The 20,480-nt window shown below is 35.6% G+C and overlaps 1 protein-coding gene across 1 annotated transcript in view; it reads left to right on the top strand.

The window, feature by feature from the left end:
* The window catches only part of LOC150104248 (carbonic anhydrase-related protein 10-like), a 185,663-nt gene that overhangs the window by 104,260 nt on the left and 60,923 nt on the right, over positions 1-20,480 (top strand). The window contains exon 3 of the mRNA XM_090396435.1: positions 12,223-12,359. Coding sequence (XP_090252561.1) covers positions 12,223-12,359 — 137 coding nt within the window. The remainder of the gene's footprint in view (positions 1-12,222; positions 12,360-20,480) is intronic.

The following is a 20,480-nucleotide window of genomic DNA, read 5'->3' on the forward strand; positions in this document are numbered from 1 at the left end:
TGCTCCTTAAAGTCGGTCTATTTCGACAATTTGAATAAACAAAATCAAGGATCGACCAATCTGAAGCACGACTACTGTTACTGTTGGCTAATAAAAGATCTTGAATCAAAACAAGGCATGCTGTTTTGCACAGAGCAAAGCAGCTTTCCCCCTTTTGATTAATTTGGAACTAGAGATTTTCCTTCTTCGTCTAGACTCGATACCGTCTGTTCTTTGCTTGTTCAAATCGATGGTTGGTTCGCTTACGATGCTTTGTCAATGTTGGAGAACAGAAGTTGAGTATTTTAGTCTCCAGGGTTTGTGTTAGAAGAAACAAACTGTTTGGGAAGAGATGAATCAAGACTATAGCATAATATTTTTTTGTTCGTAAAATTTCTGAAGCTGTTGGCTCATCATTACTGAAGGTGAGGAACTTGCGACAATTATTTCATCAGTAATTTTTGATAAATACTTTCGGCAAAATGTAAGCACATTATTCCTTTATAATATCTAATATCGCATTGTTTTGGCATTGTTCTTTTTGTTATTCTAAAAAATAAAATACAAGTAATTGAATTCTAAACAACGACCTTTATGCGGTCCTAATAAAGGAGTTCGGATTGTCTTGGATTAAATGCAAAGTTATGAGGTCATTTCATTAGACTGTTAATTGTTCCCCCCCCCTTTTTTTTTCCCTATGAATATTTCGGTTTCCCATGGTAACGTTCAACTCGGAATGCAGTTATACATTAGTAATAACACGCCAAACTACAGCAATTGAATATCTCAGTATATGATACCTGATTTTGAAATATTTCACTGTGGTACTGTTCGACTGTTCCTTCGGTGGTCCTATTTTTCGTCTAAAAATCATCTTGCGATTTTTTATCTTTAAAAGGAATGCTTCGATTAAGAATTAAGACATTCTTCGTTTTCTAACATGTTGCTTAAATGGACAATTTTTTTTTCTTAATATTTTCCTCGATTGCACCAGATAATCATTACTTCCTCGGCTTGTGTAACGCGATGGTCTTTCCGGTTTTTTTTTTTTTTTCCCTTTAGCAAAACGGATATGTGGCAGCACATCCCCCTCCTTGCATTTGCTTAAATCTTTTCTATCGTGTGATTGTTTCTTCGTCCCCTTGGAAATACAAATACGGCCAACTTTTTACTCCCCCTCCCCCTTATGAGGTCAAATTTTCTTGAAATCGTAGAGCAACAGTAGCTAGGAACCACACACCTCCTGGAATTTCGCTTTTCTATTATTAATAACACCGAAGTGACGTATTTGTAATCGATTATTGCCTATCTCTCTGTTCCCGTGGGAGTTAATGCAATTTTTGCTCAGTCCGTGCATCGCACTTATGTTTTTATTGCAGAATGTGACGAACATTTGGTTGCAATATCCAACTGTGCATCGTAAACAAAGCAATAAGAATTAAAACTTATACATCGTGTTACGTCACAATGTACAGTATAATTAATTTATGTCGAATGTGATCTTCGTCTAATGTTTTCTTTAACTTGGAGTGCTATATAACTGCTTCAAACACCGTCCAAAATTGTGTTTGTAAGAAATGTATATGATCAGAGTGACAAGAGGAGACTTTAAGGTTATAAATAATTGATGTACCCATCCAACAAAGATATATTTTGGACATTTTATTATACAACTTGTTTCCCTTGCTGAGAAGTGATCTACTTTAATGCTTATCACTAGCCTCCTGCTGGCGTGATCTATTTAAGTGGAATGTGCTCATGTCCCGCAGTATAAAAAACTTCAGAACGTGTTGTACACAAAGAATACGTGACGAAATGGAATTAACAATTATGGCAATTATTGGACGCGTATATATGTGTTGTAGGAAGAGAGGTGGAGAGGGGAAGAGAGAATCATACATTTTATCTGCATATTTTTTATATTTCATACCCAGATTTTTTTTCATATCCGGCAATAATACATAGCCCATCACCGAAATTTTATTATCTTTGATACTGTTAATTTAAGACAGAACCAAGAAGTTATTATCCGTGGATATCCACAAGATTATTTGAATAATACGGAGTGAAGTACCTGCATATGTGCGTCAACCTGATTTGCTCTTTATTCAAGATTTGCTTGCGTTACTATGACAGGGCGACTGCTCATTGAAGCAGTGTGTCAGCCAAGTTACTCGGCAGAGGTAGTCACATGACAAAAGTGGTAGCGACAGTGATCTCAAATAAGCGATGAAATATTTGTAAAATTTATGTAAATAAAAAAAAAACAAAAAAAAAACAGCTAAATTTGGAATCTCCAAAAACAGCCGCGATGCATTCTTGAACAACTTGGATTTGTAGTTCATCCCATGAAATAATTATAAAGTACAGAATATAAGAAATCAAAACGACGTTTCTGACGTTTACAACATATTTCTGATGTTCCTTCTTCCATTCGCCTGCGTCAAATAATCGAATAAGACATCACCGAAAAAGCCTCTTAGAAATTTATCAGCGAGGGGCGATAACCTTCTCCTGAGTTAGTCTTAAAATCCCACGGCTCTAGCCGAAGGAAGCGGCGCGCATATTAAAGTGTTATTGGTATCGATCTTACTGTTATTATCATGCCGAAGTATTGGAAAAAGAAATTTTAGGTGTCCCGATACCAATTTTTCTCTCAATACGCTCTGACAACAAGAGAAATGGAGAACTCTGTAGAACTCCGGGGTTAAACGTGGGCAGAGTAGTAAGTTTGAATTTAGCCAGAGGAATTTGTTTAAAGCTCTATTTATTGTAGATCGCTTCTGCTTAGAAAAATAATCTATAGTGCAAATAATACTTTATTTAACTTGCATTTTATACAGGATTGCATGCTTTTTTTTTTTTTTTTTTTTTTTTTGAAAAAACAAATATTAGCTAATATTACATCTTTTTTTTTATCTCTAAACCTACGATAAATACCTTCAAAAATGCATTACATGTGAGGGGATATCAAAAATTAAAAGAAAAATTTGAAGAATAATAAAGCAAGTCGAATGGGTTCTCTCAAATCTAGTTCCGGCCTAGTTGACCAACAGGCTGCAGGTTCGAATTGTGCTGTGAGCATGCGTGTTTGCGATTGTGCTTAGGTCGGAGATGAATGTCATCGCTCAGTATGAGACGCCCTGCTTATAGGAGACTTGAAGTGGCATGAACAAAGTTCCATGTTTGGTCTCTATAGCAGTATTTCCGAACTATGCAAAAAAAAAAAAAAAAAAAGCTAAGAAAATTGTTAGCTTACTCACGGTATTAACTTACTATAAGTAAACATTACTAGAGTTAAATAGAAGCCTAAACGTGTCGTCCCAGCTGCCACTGATCATTGTGTCTTGCGCATTCAAGAGGTAATTTGTCATTTCTTTTCCGGTTGTACAGGCGAGTGAAACAGCTACTATCGTTCTATTTTTGTAGTCAGAAATGTTCAGATCCTTTTAGTTGCTGAAACGTTAACGCGGTAGTAGAATGATTAATAAATCGGAACACTTATAGCGCATTCGTGCTGTGGTTGGGCTATGGATTTTTTTCTTGTTTCATTAATGTTTTATATAGTTTTGGTACTCTATTTATTTTTTACATGGTGCTGAAAGCCTATTGGGTTTCTAGAGTAGGGAACTTTCAAGCCACTTCGAACCTCCAAATGAGTAAGACGACGGTCTCACACCAGGCAACGAAATCACTTGCCATCTATAGCAACCACAAATCTCTATGACCAAGGCGGGATTCGAACAAGCAGCCTGGTTTGGAGAGTGGATACGCTAAACACTCAACCAACTAGGCCGATAGAATTCATTAATGTTTTCATTAATCTGTTTCCAAGCGATCTCTTTTAAAGAGGTGGGGCTAGGCAACAGAAAGATTTTGCTCAGACAACATTTAATAAAGCTCGTGAATAGATTTTCTTTTATTGTAACAGACGTACTGAAAGAAATCAGAAATAGCGAAGTATGTCACACCTGCTCTCAAAAACGCAGTGCATGCTAAGAAATAAAATTCTTATGTCGCATTTCTATTTTTTAAAACAGTAGCGTTTTCTTGAATTGTGTTCTTGATAATGGCGCCTACCTTAATGAGCCATTTTAAGGTTTTTCCAGCAGCTGATGCACCTACCAGAGCGGTTTTCTCCTATCTTAAGAATTTCTTTGTTTTTTTTACATGCCCGTAAAAAGATCTTTTCGGATGTTGAGTGGAGGTATTTTAATTAGTTTTACAGTTCTTTCCTCAGTAAAATGTTTACGTTTTAGATCCTTAGTCATGCAGAAAGCAGTGAGTTGGCTGATGAGAGAACGATAGAGAGAGAGAGAGAGAAAGACAGACAGACAGAGGAGGAAAAAAAAGCAATTAAAAGAGAAAGCAATAGTAGGTCGTTTCACGCTGTTTTATCGGCCAACTGACTGGGTCATGAGAGGATTAGATGAAAAATCCTTGTTCCGGTGATTTGTTCTTGCTCTGAGGTGACGGATCGATGCATCACTTTGGGAACGACCTCCCACGGAAGTGCTCCAATTTGTCAACTCTACGAGACAGTTTAAGTGGATGTTCAGCTTTGAGTACGGATGTTGTCCTTTGCCGGAATATGAGAGATCATTAATCAGGTTTATGGTGAAAAATAGAAATTACAGAGAGGAATGCACAAATATAAAAGGATCAAAGACGAGCGGCATTCAGGGAGAATAACCAAAGCACGAAGGATTGATCATAAATTAAGCGTCAGTATTTACCACTCAAGTATAGTGACTGCAATCAATACATATGGTTGTAAAAGACATCGTTGTTCATATATTTTACTACCTATCTCGGGTTTCTCATACATTGAGCACGGTTTAAGAACATCCATCCTCAAATCTGTCAGCGCTGTAGGTTCCTATGAATACAACACCCAACATTACCGAAGATCTTCGCAGACAGCAACTCCTCTTGTTGCTATAACAACGGGAAAGTTTAGCGTTCAGTGAACAAATACAAGCGTAAACTTCAATGAGATATTCACGATTCTTTAGACAACGACAATTCTTTTATGAAGCTAAAGATGAGTTTTTTGCATTTTTATTTATTTTTTTTCCATTCATTATTTATGTAACAATTTTCTGTTCAACCCAGAATGAATTTTTTTTTATCCTTCGCAAATATTTTTTAACGTATTTGTATCGAAATAAATCTCAAGTGAGATGGATAAAGATCTATTTTTCGATTTTTTCCAAGAAAATGAATATCCGTGAATTGTGCTTCATTGTTCGGATGCAACATACAACCCTTCCCACTCGCTGTCGATTTCAGAATGGCCTTATTCAGAAAATCTTTGTTTTTTGTACTATTTAACATGCTATTGATAAGTTTAATATACACAGAAATAAATTATTTTGGAAGGTTCTTTTACATATTATGGCATAATATTACATACATGGAATTCAGTTGAGGGTATACTTATACCGATTACTTTGCACATAATGTACGGAGAAACAGAGATTGCTAACTGGTTGGAATGAAATATATAATAATATTATTCAAATACAAATTGTGAGTTGGCATGAAAATTACTGATTCAGCTTACTATGGCTGAAACAACTGATAATCATACTGAATTTAAATCCACTGGAAATGTTGTTCGGAACTAATATCTCCGGTTGAAGGATTACTTGTTCTTTCTCCACAAAAGCATGACATGGGAAGTACAAGTAACAAAGCTTCCGATTTGCAATTAAGTGTTAAGATTCTGTATTAGATTTTAAAATGAAAAACGGAGTTTTAGATGGAATAAACTGTCTGGAAGGATTAGGTTCGCTCAACATAGCTGAAATTTTAGCAGACAACCAAACAAACGTCAGAATTACTAAAAGAAAAAAGATTCTTTTATAAAATCCAAGTATTAATGGAAGAAAACTTGCCTTGGTTCACGAAACTTAAGGAAGAAACAAGAAGCAATCTAGAAGTTTACACACAGCAGGAAATCAAAAGGCTCATCAACCACAAACAAGATGACAGCAGAAGAAAAATAAAGGTCTTCAAATCATGAAGAAAACCATTAGAAAAGGAATTTCGTAAAGAGTGAAAGAATTGCACCAACGGTTCTACAACCGTAGAGCAAATAAAGTCAAAGCACTGTCTGACGATAAAACAAAAGAAACGTCACTTTCTTTTCAAGTAATGGCTTGGAATGCTACCCAATCCGATGGTAAGGTGCCCAATCCATAAGTCTTATAAGAAATTGAATTAAGACTGTCTGCTTTTAAGATAAGGAAGAATAACAAATGAGGCTTTTTTAATTTCCATATGTGAAATACAAGTGGAGCCAGAATCGCCATTCTCAATCAATTATTTTGAAACGAATCCTACCCACAAAAAGGTTCTAAATCTATCATACATTTTTGCATGTCAAGCTGACTAAGGTTAAATAATTTCGACACTATGATCCGTAGACCAAATATGGAAGTTTTAAGCTACTTGGAGCTTCCAGCAAACCAACCCCTTAAATTCATCGACCCACTTGGACCATCATGAAACTTGTCGTGTTCGGTATTCAAACCCGTTGGCTGGAAAACAGGTAAGAAATGCAGGCAATCAGATCGATAAGCGATTCATCAGGAATTATTTAATTCCTGATGAGTAAAGAAAAAAAAAACGTCGAAATAAGCAAATAGAGGACAAGACCTGGTCTTTCCACAGGTGTTATATTAATGCGACATCTCGAAGCTTCAGGGGGAAAAAAATCCTTTTTACTATCCTGAAATGATTTTCTCATAAAAGCTTACCCGATTGGTGATGGTTAGTTCTCGGACATTATCCCTCTCCCTCTATTACTTTTGTTTGGGGGAGGAAGTTAGTTTAAGGACGATGTCCCAAAGATGTGTTAGTTGTATAAAAGTGTGGGAAGAAGTCATTTACCATCTTGGCATGTCCGAACGATGCTCACGTGGAATAGATGAAATGCTCATTTTTTTTACGATAAATATCTCAAGGTTAACTTAAGATCCTTCATTATTATGAAGTACTGATAATCGACATGCAACTTTTTTTTTTTTTTTTTTTGTGAACGGCCTGAATAGTTTTCATATTCAATCACAGCGCCCTCTTGCAAGCTAAAAAAAAAAAACAACTGTATTATCAATACAAACAATTATAGTAGTTCTACAGAATACCGCTAAAAATCAGCATTTTCAACTACAGCACAGAATGAGATTGGAATTTCATTATCATAGCTTTGGACTACCTGAAACAAGAATGTTTCTGGTTCAGAATTATTTCTAGGCAATACAACTACTATAATTTTATTAAATTGTCTGCCTACATAGATAATGGTTTAAAAACATACTGTACATGCTCGAAGATTAGTGAAATTCATTTGCCATTATCGATGTATGTCTGAAATAGAACTCGGATTCGAGTGCAGTAATACATTTAATAGGAGCTTTGTCAAATTAGTGCTACATTAAAGACGAAGGGAAAAAAATCGAGTAAGATGCATGAACACGGAACTAAAACAATTCTTAAATTTCTTCATCCCAGAAATCAGTGGTTATTTGAGAAGTTAAAAAAAAAAAAAAAAAGCTCAATCATTCTAACCTTAAGAACAAGAGTCGTCTTAGATGAAGAAACTTTCTGAATCAAGAGATTATGAACTCGCTGTAAAACAAAGGAAAGACGAAGAAATAAAGTTACCGATGTAGCGATAAAGGTTAAATTGGTAGTGGGAGGGACACCTGACAGGAAACTACGATAACCGATGGACTACATTGATTGCACGGTGAAGACCCAGACACGGAAAAGGAAGTGTAGCAGACAAGACACAATTACAAACGAGATACACCTCATAGGGGGTCCTCTAGACGACGATCACAGCAGACAAAAGTCATTTCAGAATGCCACACAGCAGTGGGTTGTCAACCTCTGATGTAGTTCATTTCCGTCCTGTACACACGGACTGATGTCAAGCGGCTGAGTTAGGCTTAACAAATCTGAGTTTCAAAGGCTTTCCAGTATGTGCGAAATTAACTTCCCCCGCATTAAAGAAATCTAGTTCAAGTAATTTCAGCTGTAAGCGTGAATATCACGTGTAGTCGGATTTCGGCAATGAAAACTCCCGATTTAAATTGAATCCAAGTAAAAAATTCAAGACTGCGTCCTTTCTTAAAATCTGAAGATTGCGTGATGTAGTTTCGCGTCTTCAAGTGACGTGATTGCAATACTATGTCAGTTCAATTACAATGTGGTGGTTCAGTAATGTCTAAAAGGGTGTGGCCGAATCCTGTTAATTAATACCGTTACCAGAAGGAGACAAAACACGCAACAAAATTCTGAAATACTCCTTGTTAACGGATTAAACTTTTATTGCTTGAAAAAAACGTACTTAACTCGCACATTGAATGCTTTTATTGGAAGCATTTGTACAAAAATAAATGGGAAAACTAAATTTGCTACTCGAGTTGTATGTTACGTGATGTGTAAGACACGTAACTAGCAGTACGCGAAAATTATTTTTTTTTTGTTGTTTAAATGGTGATACATTTAATGTATGGAAGATAGCTTGTGACAGGACAACCACTTTATAGTTTAGATCATACACGATGCAAAAATGAAACCGTTCAGTAATTTTTAAGACACTTATAAATGCCAGATGTGTTTTGCTTTTCTTTTTAAGTACAACATTAATAAGTGTTATGAAAATCAAATTTTATTTAACATCAAATCAAATTTTATATATATATATATATATATATACTGCTGTAACATTCAGTGATAACTTCAATCGGCACGTGTCTTTAACAGTTCCTCTGTTGATTTTGTGTTTGAGAAATAGGTTGGGTATTTATCGTTAAGTATTTCGCGATGTTTTTGCAACATGACCCCTACACGCCTAATCAAAAAACCTAGTGAAGAATCATAGAAAAAGAGGCAAGCAATTGATCTTGAAACGAAGTTGCAAGTTATAAAGCAACGCGAAGCTGGTAAGTTCGTCAATGTGATCGCATATGACTTCGGATGGTCTCGTTCTACAGTGACGACCATTTTGAAAAATATGGATAAAATCGTAGAGGTTGTGAAAGTATCTGCTTCCATTAAATCGACGATAGTGACGAAGCAACGACAAGGTCCTATCGGTGATATGGAAAAGCTGCTTGCATCATGATAGAGGACTTGAACCAATAGCGCACATCCCTTAGCACTATGACTATAGAGTCATATGGTCACTAAGTCTCTTCAACAAGTTGAAGGAGAAAGTAGGAACCGATTACGAACAGTTGATTCATGAGATTCAAGCAAAATTTTGCGCTGCATAATGTGAAAATGTATGGTGAATCCCCAAGTGACGATGAGAAGCCTGCCAAGGAGTTTGTGGAGAAATTATTGAGGGGGAAAATTATTTGCCACAGCAAATATTTAATATGGATGAGACCTCCTGTTTTGGGAAAAAAATCTCTGAGCCCACAAAAAGCTGCTAAAATCTATACCTAGTTTCAAACTTTTAATGCCAGTATTACGATTCTGTTAAGAGTAATGTGGCTGGATATAAACTGAAACCATTCGCGATATGGCACAATGAGAATCCACGAGTCTTCAAAAACATTACGAAGTATACTGTTCCAGTTCATTATCGGAGCAATAAAAAGTCTTGGATGACTTCAAAATTATTTGAGGATATAATTTATTTATATCAACTGTTATGCGAGTGAAATGGAAAGCTGTTGTGTGGAAAAAAATTTAGAATTTAAAATTTTATCAATTCTAGGTAATGCTCCAGGTCATCCACCTTATATCGGCGATCTTCACCAAGTTCAAGGGCATGTTTCTCCCTCCAAACACTACTTCATTGATTCAACAGATGGATCAGGAAGTTCTTGCAGTGTTTAAGCTTATTATCTGCGGAAAACCTTTTCACAAGCCACTTCTGCCACTGAAGGAAATGATCAGACTCTCAATCAATTGTGCAAAGCATTCGATATTTATCATGCTATTAAAAATATTACCGTAGTTCGGGACGAAGTGATCTCTCAATGTTCATACATTGAGAGATCACTTCGTGGCCTCTATCAGAGGATCACTTCAGAGGTCTCTACTCCTGTAAAAACAGTGGCATATGAAAAAAGACATTAAAAAGGTTTATGCATGATTTTGGAAGTTTTGAAAAAAATGAAAACCTTTGTAAATTGAGTGAAGAAATAGTGGGCTAACCTGAATGTCGAAGCGAATGATGACAACATAGTTCAACGCATAGGAAGTGCCCCTGAAGAGTTGACTAACGAAGAATTGACGAACTGGAGAAACAACGTGTTGCAGAAGAGGAAGGAAGAGAAACAAGGAGAAGGTAGTTAAACGATTCACAGTTGAATGGTCTTGCAGAAATGTTCTCTGCAGCTAGCGATGTTCTCAGAATGGCTGAAGACATGTTTCCCCCCAATGTTGAACGCTACTTAATAATAGAAAGAAAAGTACATGATGATGCGTTCGCTTGCTATGAACAAATTTATGATGAAAAGAAGAGGAATAAGCAAAGCACATTGGACATTTTCATCAAAAAACAAAGGTTACACCAGAAAAGCTGCAGCCACCTGGTCCTTCACATAAGGAAGGTAACGAAACTGTGATTATTTGCCTCTTTTATAGTGACAGTAACTACAGTACAGTTTCATAAGTTTTAAAAATTAAAATGACTGTTTACTTATTTAATCAGAGTTATAGGGATTAGGGACATAACCGCTATAACTCTGATTTAATGTATCGACTTACGTCCGACCTACTTCTATATAATAGAGGTCTCTACGCCTGTAAAAAAGTATCAAATGTAGACTTATTGAGCATAAGGGGGGGGGTGACGTCTGGAAACCTTATAAATGCATTATAATTTTATTCTAGTCTGTATGTTACTTTGAATTTCCACAGTAATAGAATCTTTTCACAGCAATTATTCCATGAAACATTAATTAGTATTTATATAGAAAAAATGATAGAGCGAAGAAATCGCTATACATCAATGCAACATTTTTTTGCATTATTTGTAAGCTGCATTTCGGAACCGTGTCATATCTGCATTATGAATGTGATAAGTGCTTGAAAGTATTTTCTTATTCAACAAGGGATTGACCCCCCCCCCCCCAAAAAAAAACAAAAAAAAAAAACGATTACATCTTTGATTTTCGGTGATGTTCTGTTTAAAAACAGAACATCAGCGAAAACTTTTTTTTTTATAAATAGTAGAATCAACTTTTAAATTTCGCTTGGATTTCACTAATGTCCAAACGCACTTGGAAATGCATTTGGACACTCTTCACACGCACATCGGCCGATTTGGCCCTGCTAAAAGCCACGTACTGTAGGCGAACACGCAAGGCCAACTCTATGCGATACGTCGATCTTCTCCACTATTTGACCCAAAACTTTATTTACGGAGACTGCAAAAAGTGACTTTTAGTGAAGAGAAGTTTCTTTGTTTAAAGCGTATCGCATGCTGTCTGTAAAAACAAATCAATTCTCAGTAGAAATATCATCTGATTTTCTGTCTGTTACGAGAGATTCCGAACATCCATCGTTTGTGCTATTCTTAGTTTTACTGCGGAACTTTTCTGAACTACTTTATAAAGAAAGAAAGAAAATCCTCAACCCTACAGCTTATAAGCTTTCAAATAACTTCTCTACCACCATAGACACGATTATTTATCTTCAGTTTCTGTTCCAGTCTTAAGAATTATATATAGATGCCCAAGAAAGATAACGAAGAGAAGATAGTATTAATTGGTTCGGTGTTTCGAAAGAAACCAATAATTTCATTAATTCTTAAAGTCCGTTTCCTTTTTTTTTTCCCCTAGAAAAACCAAAGTCATTAGAAAAAGCAGGCAGATGCGGAGTTGGTTACCGTGCTAAAGAAAAATGTTGAATTAACAATGAAGGAAATGTAGCGTTGTCAAGACTGCTTATTTCTTTTTGACACACGGTAGCGAAAGACTCGCCGTAATGAGATTTGTTGTGGTAATTCCAACGTGAACTTTCTCCTGTTCCTAATGGCGAGCTATTCAAAGTGGTACTGACAGCACGTAAAATTTAAAAGACAACTGAATTTCTCTTTATTCGCTATGAATCTTAAGTCTGAAAACACTGAAAAATACATATTTGATCTTTGTTTTAAAATTTTCCACACTTTGTGCATCTCTCCTTAGTCTACGCTTTCAGCTTTTAAATTAAAGACTCCCCCCCCCCCCCCAATTGTTTCTCTCCATACTCATTATTTCACTCTTTCAGGTCCTGATTACTGGGGACTGTTGAACCCTGAGTGGAGGCTATGTAACCGAGGAAGAAGGCAATCGCCTGTCGATATTGAGCCAACAGGGCTGCTGTTCGATCCGGGAATGACTTCACTGCACGTGGACAAACACAAAGTAGGATTCCGATTTAATTCTCAAATAGTTATTTTCTGTTGTTTTTAAGTAATGATTTTAATGTCATTTTAAAACAAACACAACGCTTAAAATACCGCCTTTTGCCATCATATTTTCTTTCTTAAAGAAATGTCACTGAGATAATATTTCAACAAAATCCCCATCTAGAATATCAACCGTGTCGACGAAGTTCTTCCATTACTGTACAATCATCGCGTTATGGTTACTTCCTGGAAATTTTACATAATCCACTGCGAAATAGAAGGCTTGTGGAATAGTTCGCTGTGAATCACAAGCTAGTAATGTCGCGGATTATTAGACTTTTTCGACTGTGAATCTTTCTTGAAATGCAAGCAAAAAACATCCATATGTAGACATATGGTACATAACTGAGCACCCAAGGTATAATTCTGGGTTAGAAATTGCAAAAAAAAGGCTTTTTTATTTCCAATTATTTTTTTACTATGATTTCTTTTCGTAACGACAACAGTTATCAACGAAAAATAATTTTCTTTCAAGTAAAGTTTTGAAAAAATATTCTCATCAGCAATATCTGCTAGAATTACTTGACACCTTTTTTTTTTTTTTCTTTCTCCCAATCGGCTCAACTCATTTTAAGTTTCACATATGTTCAGCAACAAACTACAATAACAAAGCCATCGTCTGGTGAATGTAAACTTGGAATTCCTTGAAACAATCAGTTGTTTTCTTTTGTTGATGGCGTTCGAGATCAATTGTTATTCTGAGCAGAGAAACTCGCGTTTTTCACAACAAACGACCTTAATGTTTCTTGAAGCTGAAGACTAAACCAGGTTTTAAATTTTATGAGCCGTTAATGGAAATACAGAAGAAAAAGGAATGCTAGAAGTTGCTGTAACTGTAAAAGAACGTATTTTATTATTTTTTTTTCGTTCAGATGGAAATTGTTTTGGCGCAATACTTATAGTTATAATACTCAAAGGATTTCTTGCTGATTTTTGATAAATTTAAAAAAAAAATCATATTTAATAAATGGTTAAAATTTATAAATTTTGTGGTAAAATAATGATTTTAACTGTATTAAAATTTTTAATAAATAATACTAAAATCTATTATACACCAAAATAATAATTATATATAAATTACTTTAGAAATCTTTCTGAATTTTGAAGATGGGAGGTTGATCCATTCAATCCAATACCCTTGGAGGGATGGCAATGCTGTAGCCAATGAAGTCCTGAGGCTCGGCTATTGCTGTTACCCTCCTGCCATGATGATCAGAGCTTTAATAGCTCAATAACACATTATCCCTACACTGTCCTCTACAGATAACGGGGTAGATGAACAGCATTCTTGCTTCGCCCCTTTAAGCCAGTCCTTATAAGGATATAATAAGATGTGTATGGAAAATGAGAGTGAGGAGAATCGACCGTGAGATGCGGTGATTAATACCCTTGGAGGGTAATGGATAGCAATGCTGTAGCCAATGAAGTTCTGAGGCTCGGCCATTGGTGTTACCCTCCTGCCATGATCAGAGCTTTAATAGCTCAATAACACCTTATCTCTACAGATAACGGGGAAGATGAAAAGCATTCTTGCTTTGCTCCTTTAAGCCAGTCTTTATAAGGACTTTAAGAAGATGTGTATACAAGCTGATTTTAATCGGCATTCCACTGGATCTGATCCACCTCATCAAGTCCTTTCTTTCTGGAAGACGCATGCAAGTTAAACTAAATGGGGCGGTATCTACCCAGCGGCGGAACTTGGCTGGAGTGCCTCAAGGATCCCTCCTGGCGCCGATACTTTAATCGATTTACATCGCGGACATACTGTATAACCCGATGTCATCTATCATTGCTCTCTATGTTGACGATACAGCAATACTGGCCAGATCTCTTGAACCGCATTTTATTACAAAGAAACTACAAGATAACCTGCTGAAACTGGAATACTGGTTCTCCATTTTGGAGACTGCAAGTAAATCCTCAAAAAAGCAGTGCTCTTCTGTGCACAAAAAATTCAACATCTCCCAAAGAAGACATCTTTCTATTTAACATCAAGATTCCCTGGAAAACAGAACCCAAATATCTCGGCGTACTGCTAGTTAGAAAACTAACCTTCAGTCCGCATACAAAATCCTTACGTGCAAAGGCATCAAAAGTTATCACTCAGCTCTATTCTCTTATCAATAGGCACAGCAAACCAGATATTAAAATCAAATTGCTCCTCTACCAGTTGATAATTCGTCCCATTATCACTTATGCTTCCCCCGCCTGGAGCCATACTTCAAGCTCAAATATCCTTAAACTGCAAAGACTGCAAAACAATTGCTTACGCATGATCTTAAATGCACTATGGTACATTTCTGATGAAGTTGAACATTTCTGATGTACCATGGTACATCAGAAATGTTCAACTTCATCGAGACACAAATATCCCTTATACCTACTCTTTCCTGCAATCTTTTGCAGTAAAGTACTTCTCAAATCGTTCCTCACACCCAAATGAATTAGTCCAACAAGCAGCAAATTATGATGAATCGGAATTATGCAAATATAGACGACCTAAGGCCATTCTAGTTCTCTTTCAAGATCTATAACTTGCTCAACTCTGGCTGAGCACGTAGCTCATAAATTTTTCCCTACACAGTAACCTATAGAAAGCAGGGATTAAAAGCAAGATGCTTCACCCTTATAGACAGTAACGTTCTGCGGATGTGTAATGTAATTCTACATTGTTCAAACCTGCTAACATACTTCAAAACCTACTTGGATTTTTAATTAAAAATTAAAAAGATTTTTAATTTTTTGTAATATAATGTATGTATATTCTACAAGGACATTTTTGAAAATACGTATTCTAAATGTTAACGATGTTCCAAACTGGGAAGGACTGTCTTTTTAAAGAATTCCTTAGACAAGTTGATCTCATTGTATTCCCATTTTCGCTGTCACTGCCGTTGTCTCGCTCTTTTTTTTCCCCCTTCTCTGAACACTGGTGGTTTAGTCGCCAAAAAACTGCCTAATATCTGCTGAATGAACACAATCTTTAAATAAAAGGTCCGACAGATCAGCAAAGACGCCCTACAATTCTTATCCTATTTTTCTGTAAGCGATTCGGGAGATTAGATTCTGAAACATGACTTGGCTAAAACAGCTCTGAAATGTCCAGTAGTTGATTGACTTACAGTAAAGGACGAACCATTACTTGTGACCTATCTAGCATAGGATGGGGAAAGGCAGGAAATAGACGTCATTTGAAACCAAAAGAAATCTACTTTAGCCGTGGGATTTCGTTTGCACAATGTATAGGGCTCAATAGATAATTCTCTTACATTTAATCGAAACGGAGAATTTGTGAAGTCCGAAACTACTTTTGATAACGCACTTAAGTCATACCGCCGGTTTCTTTGGATATAGTTACCTTATAGATGGTGTATCAATGAAACTGGCTTGAAATAAAGATTTTTTTTTTTTTTTCGATGCCATCTTTTTTCATGAATGACGATTTTAAACCGTAGTTTAATCGTGTTGATATTAAGGGGACAAAAACCTTATTTATTTCTGGAAAAACTAAGTGAATTATTTTATTTTATGGTTTGAAATCGGTGTATAAGGTGCGTGCTTTCAAATAAGTTGATTCTGGGTGTACTGACATAAGAAAAGAATATTTGCTGTTTTTCGAATTTTATATACTAACTTTTTTAAATAAATCTATATAAGTTTACTGTAACCTAAACATATCAATTAAAATTGATTTAATATTAAAGACTATTTTAATATTCTTAATAAAACTTAAAAATATACAATACACCCTTAAATAACTTGCATTTTTTTTATATAACTTAAAAAGTTTGTGTGTAGTTTTTTTTTTAGGGTTGTAGGAGAAGATAGGAAGGAGAATTCGATAAGTCCTTTTTAGGACTTCCCGGGTAACAAATGGCAATGCTGTAGCCAATGAAGTTTTAACTGAGGTTCGGCTATTGCCGTTACCCAGTCATGACTAGAGCTTTTTAGCTCAATAACACCCCATCCACAGATTTTCTTCATTCAGATGACGGGATAAAGAGTCAAGGACTCAGTCCATCGCCCAGTTCTTATAAGAACTATAAGAACTAGTTTTTTTAGTTTTGTACTGACTTGCATTAGTTATGTAGTGACTTATGACATAAATATCAGTTATGTATTTATTGACTTGCAACACAACATATATATTTCCGTTTGGGAATGTGTGGAAGTAAACGTTGCCGTCCTTAAAAGAAATCACTGAGTACAAGAGCGCAATCTGAGTATAGATCTCTAATGCTGTACCATGGCGTTTGTCAGGGGAAACACAAAAATATTGGTATTGGTGGACAGGGGCTAGAAAGGATAATTCGGTTAAGGGGCGAGGTATAACAACGGATGGTTCGGTGTGATATCTGGAGACGGAATCGTAACTTGCACACTCTATGCTGGATATGAGAGGCTCTACTTGGGGTAGGTTTTCGCCTGTCTCTGAGTAGAGCCACCGCTGAGATTATGGCTCTGCCTGGCGGTGGGGTGAGCCTGCCACTGGGTAGAGCCAACGCTGAGAAGTTCTTCTTGGTGACGGGGTGAGCACTTAAGTCATACCGCCGGTTTCTTTGGATATAGTTACCTTATAGATGGTGTGTCAATGAAACTGGCTTGAAATAAAGATTTTTTTTTTTTTCGATGCCATCATTTTTCATGAATGACGATTTTAAACCGTAGTTCCATTGAGTGGAACAAAGATGAATTGGGCGATCTTTCGGGATCGTCTAATTTTTAGAGAGGTCTTACTTGAATACACCCCAATTCATGTAAAAACGAGTCGAAAAACTTTTGGCATGAATATCTTCAATAACAGACAATCATCCAGTTTCACATCTGGGGATGAGCGATCGCAATAGGCAACTAAATAATTTACAGCAGCTAACAGGTCAATAATCAATCGCCAGCCAATTTTCTTGTCGAATTATGTTGGAATTACAGCTCAACTATGACTGTGAGGCCAATGTATTATATTTATTTGGTAGTTAAAGACTGATTTTCCTTTTTGCTTGTTACAGACGGGGAAAAACCGACCAATTCCATATCAGAATAAAATGAAAACTATTATAAACGGCTTCTTGTATTCTATACGGGATTTGAACTAAAGCTTTTTAACCTAAGAACAGATATCGCATTCTTTTCCGAGTGTAATACAGAGGCGCTGCATGTGAGGTGGATAAAATAACGATAAACCCTTAGCGAAAAATTTCCTGTAGTGGATTGTCTTTATCTCAAGAAAGGGAGAGGAGAAGCATTAAATCGGCGAATTTATTTTCTGATTAAAGTTCATTGGTTCAGCAATTATTCTTTCTTCAATTACACACACACACACACACACACACACACACACACACACACACGTATAAATATATATACAGTTTAAAATATTAACTTAAAAACAAGCTTGACGCTCGGCAACAAATTAATACGACAAAAAAGTCCTTAATTGGACGAACTCATTGCCAAACTACTGATTTCATAACACACTAAAAACCTCATCAGTTTCATTTAATTAAAGCTAATGGCATTAATGATTTACCCAGATAGCCTAATATGTGTACATATTTGTCTTTCTTCATTTACTTTAATTTCAAGAAGCAGTCTTATCTAATTATAAACTTATCTTTAGATAATTAAATGATGAGATGCCTAGTTTTATGCATGGCTGTAATCCTAAAAAAAATAATGTAATGATGCCTTCTTACAAATATCATCCACAGTAATAGCAACAATAATTATGAATTAAAAATAATAAGCAGATTAAATATCGATATAAAAAATAATGAACAGGATACTTATTAGCTAAATCTAATTATCGGAAATATATTTGAAATATATAATCCCAGTTAGTTTTAAATCCCTTCTAAAAACTAATTCCTAAGCGTTAAAGGCACTAAGTAATAGCTTGCATGCAATTAGGACGAGATTATCTCTACGAAGAGACTGTCTAAAATGTTCATTGTTATCTATAATTGTCAATTTGAATATTAACAATCAGAGTAACAACAATTAGGAATAATAGTGAAGAAATTAAATTATACTGAAACATCATAAAATATAAGTAAAATCATAGTCTTCCCCCCTTTTTTTATGAAATCATTACGTATTTATGGAGAGAACTTCTATATTTATAAACACACATACTTGAATCATTTATGTCGAGGTTCTCCTAACTAACAAAGAGAAATCATTTCTTATGGCAAAGTTCCAGATATTTCTCATCGTAGTGGAGCAGAAGTCTCAGTTGTGCTATCACGTCCTGATTCTATTGCTTTCTTTCGGAGTCATAAAACATAACTTGGGAAATCTAGGAAGGTTGCACGTACACTGCATAGTTTAAAATGAAACTAGGCTTACATTTAATGTACGAACAAATAAATATTTTCTGCATCGGAAAAACAAATCTTGCAATAATGAATTAAAAGTTAATTCCGAATGCTTTCGTGTTAAGTCCGTGGATTAGGGAAAAAAATAACTTTTTTTAAAGCAATGATGTTACTCTCTCTCTCTCTTAAAAAAAAAAAAAAAAAAAAAAAAAAAAAAAAAAAAAAACTGATATATAGCCCAAATTAATTAATAATCGAATATCCTTGGTTTCGATCATTTATTACACATATGCTGTCCGCGTGGTTAGCGTAGTGGCTTTGCGCTTCGCAACCATATGCCTGGGGAAGGAGTGTCCTAGGTTCGATTCCCGTCGAACCTAGGACACTTCCCGGATCTTCCTCAGCCATAGCCAAGTTAGTCGGTCTTGGGCGTGCACAGCAGGATTTTTTCCCCAGTTTATCTGGGGTTTTTCATCCCGCAAGCAGGCAAATCGGCCCCGTGAACACACACACGAATCTACAGCCATAAATACTTAACCCCCCAATAGGCACGGGGAGAAAAGGGAGGGAACGCCATACGAATAAATAAATTACGCATATGCTTATTAAATGTGGCATAGGTTTTATGCAGCGGAAACCCCAATAGTTTATGGTAATGAGGGTTGTGCTTTCCACTGTATAAAGACCTAGTAATACCGCACAAATCTCCCATTAATTTTCAAACAAACTGGAGATTAGATTTTAGAGAGAGAATCCAGTGAAGAATGAGTGAGATGAATACGAGAACAAACTGATGTCTACAGAGCCAGGTGAATAGGAAAAAGAAGATAGTTCAGAGATTTGTATCAAATTAATTCGGAAGAGATTTTTCATGGACTGGAGGGGAGACATGAATTATGAATCGAGATGTAGATATCAAGGTGGCCATCTCTACAGATGCTTGTTTTGCGCGTGCGCAATATCACCCACTTTCTTTGTGGTGTTGCATTCTCGTCAAAAATTAAAATCCAGGACGAAATTATTGCTTATCACATATATAATATTTTGATCAATAAATTTGAAGCATAGACGGTATCTCCAGAAATAAGAATGTGTGAAATAAATACAAAAAAAAAGTGATTCCAAAGTACCTGTCGTAATCTACCCATATTCCTTTATGATGCGAATATATTTAGAACAGCCGCCATCTTACATCTGGAAAATTTACGTCCTTTTTGTCAAGGCCTTTACTCAACTTGACTGATTGCATGTGATTAGGAAATATTCATTCACAATAACTTAAATCTTTTAGTGCTGAAACATGAGTGAGTACATTAGTAAATATTTTTCGGGGCGCGTGTGTGCCCCGAAAAATATTTACTAATATTTTTATATTAGTAAATATAAAATTTTATATATTAATATTTAATACTAAATATTAAATATTAATATTTAATATTTAGGCTCACTAGAGGGCCTGTATTAGCTTGAATGTTATCTTCCAATTTCCAGGTAATCAAAAAACAAAACTAACTTTCGACAATGAGTCAATACATCCGTTGTGTAGCGCAGTAATTAATACGGAAATCTGCTTCAGAAAATAATTGCAGTTTCGTATTTGATGGATATCAACATATAACAACGTTTTCGCCAATTTCGAAAGGCAATACGAATCAGTTTAATAACCCTCGATCAAATAACAAATTGTCGGTAACTTTAGAAATGACCTATGAAAATAATGCTACATAACAAACTATTCGAAGTGGTCATTATATCTTACACTT

Source organism: Typopeltis vanoorti, chromosome 8 (genome assembly GCF_054136105.1).
Source record: "Typopeltis vanoorti isolate ZY-2024b chromosome 8, IOZ_Tvanoo_1.0, whole genome shotgun sequence".
NCBI lineage: Eukaryota > Metazoa > Arthropoda > Arachnida > Uropygi > Thelyphonidae > Typopeltis > Typopeltis vanoorti.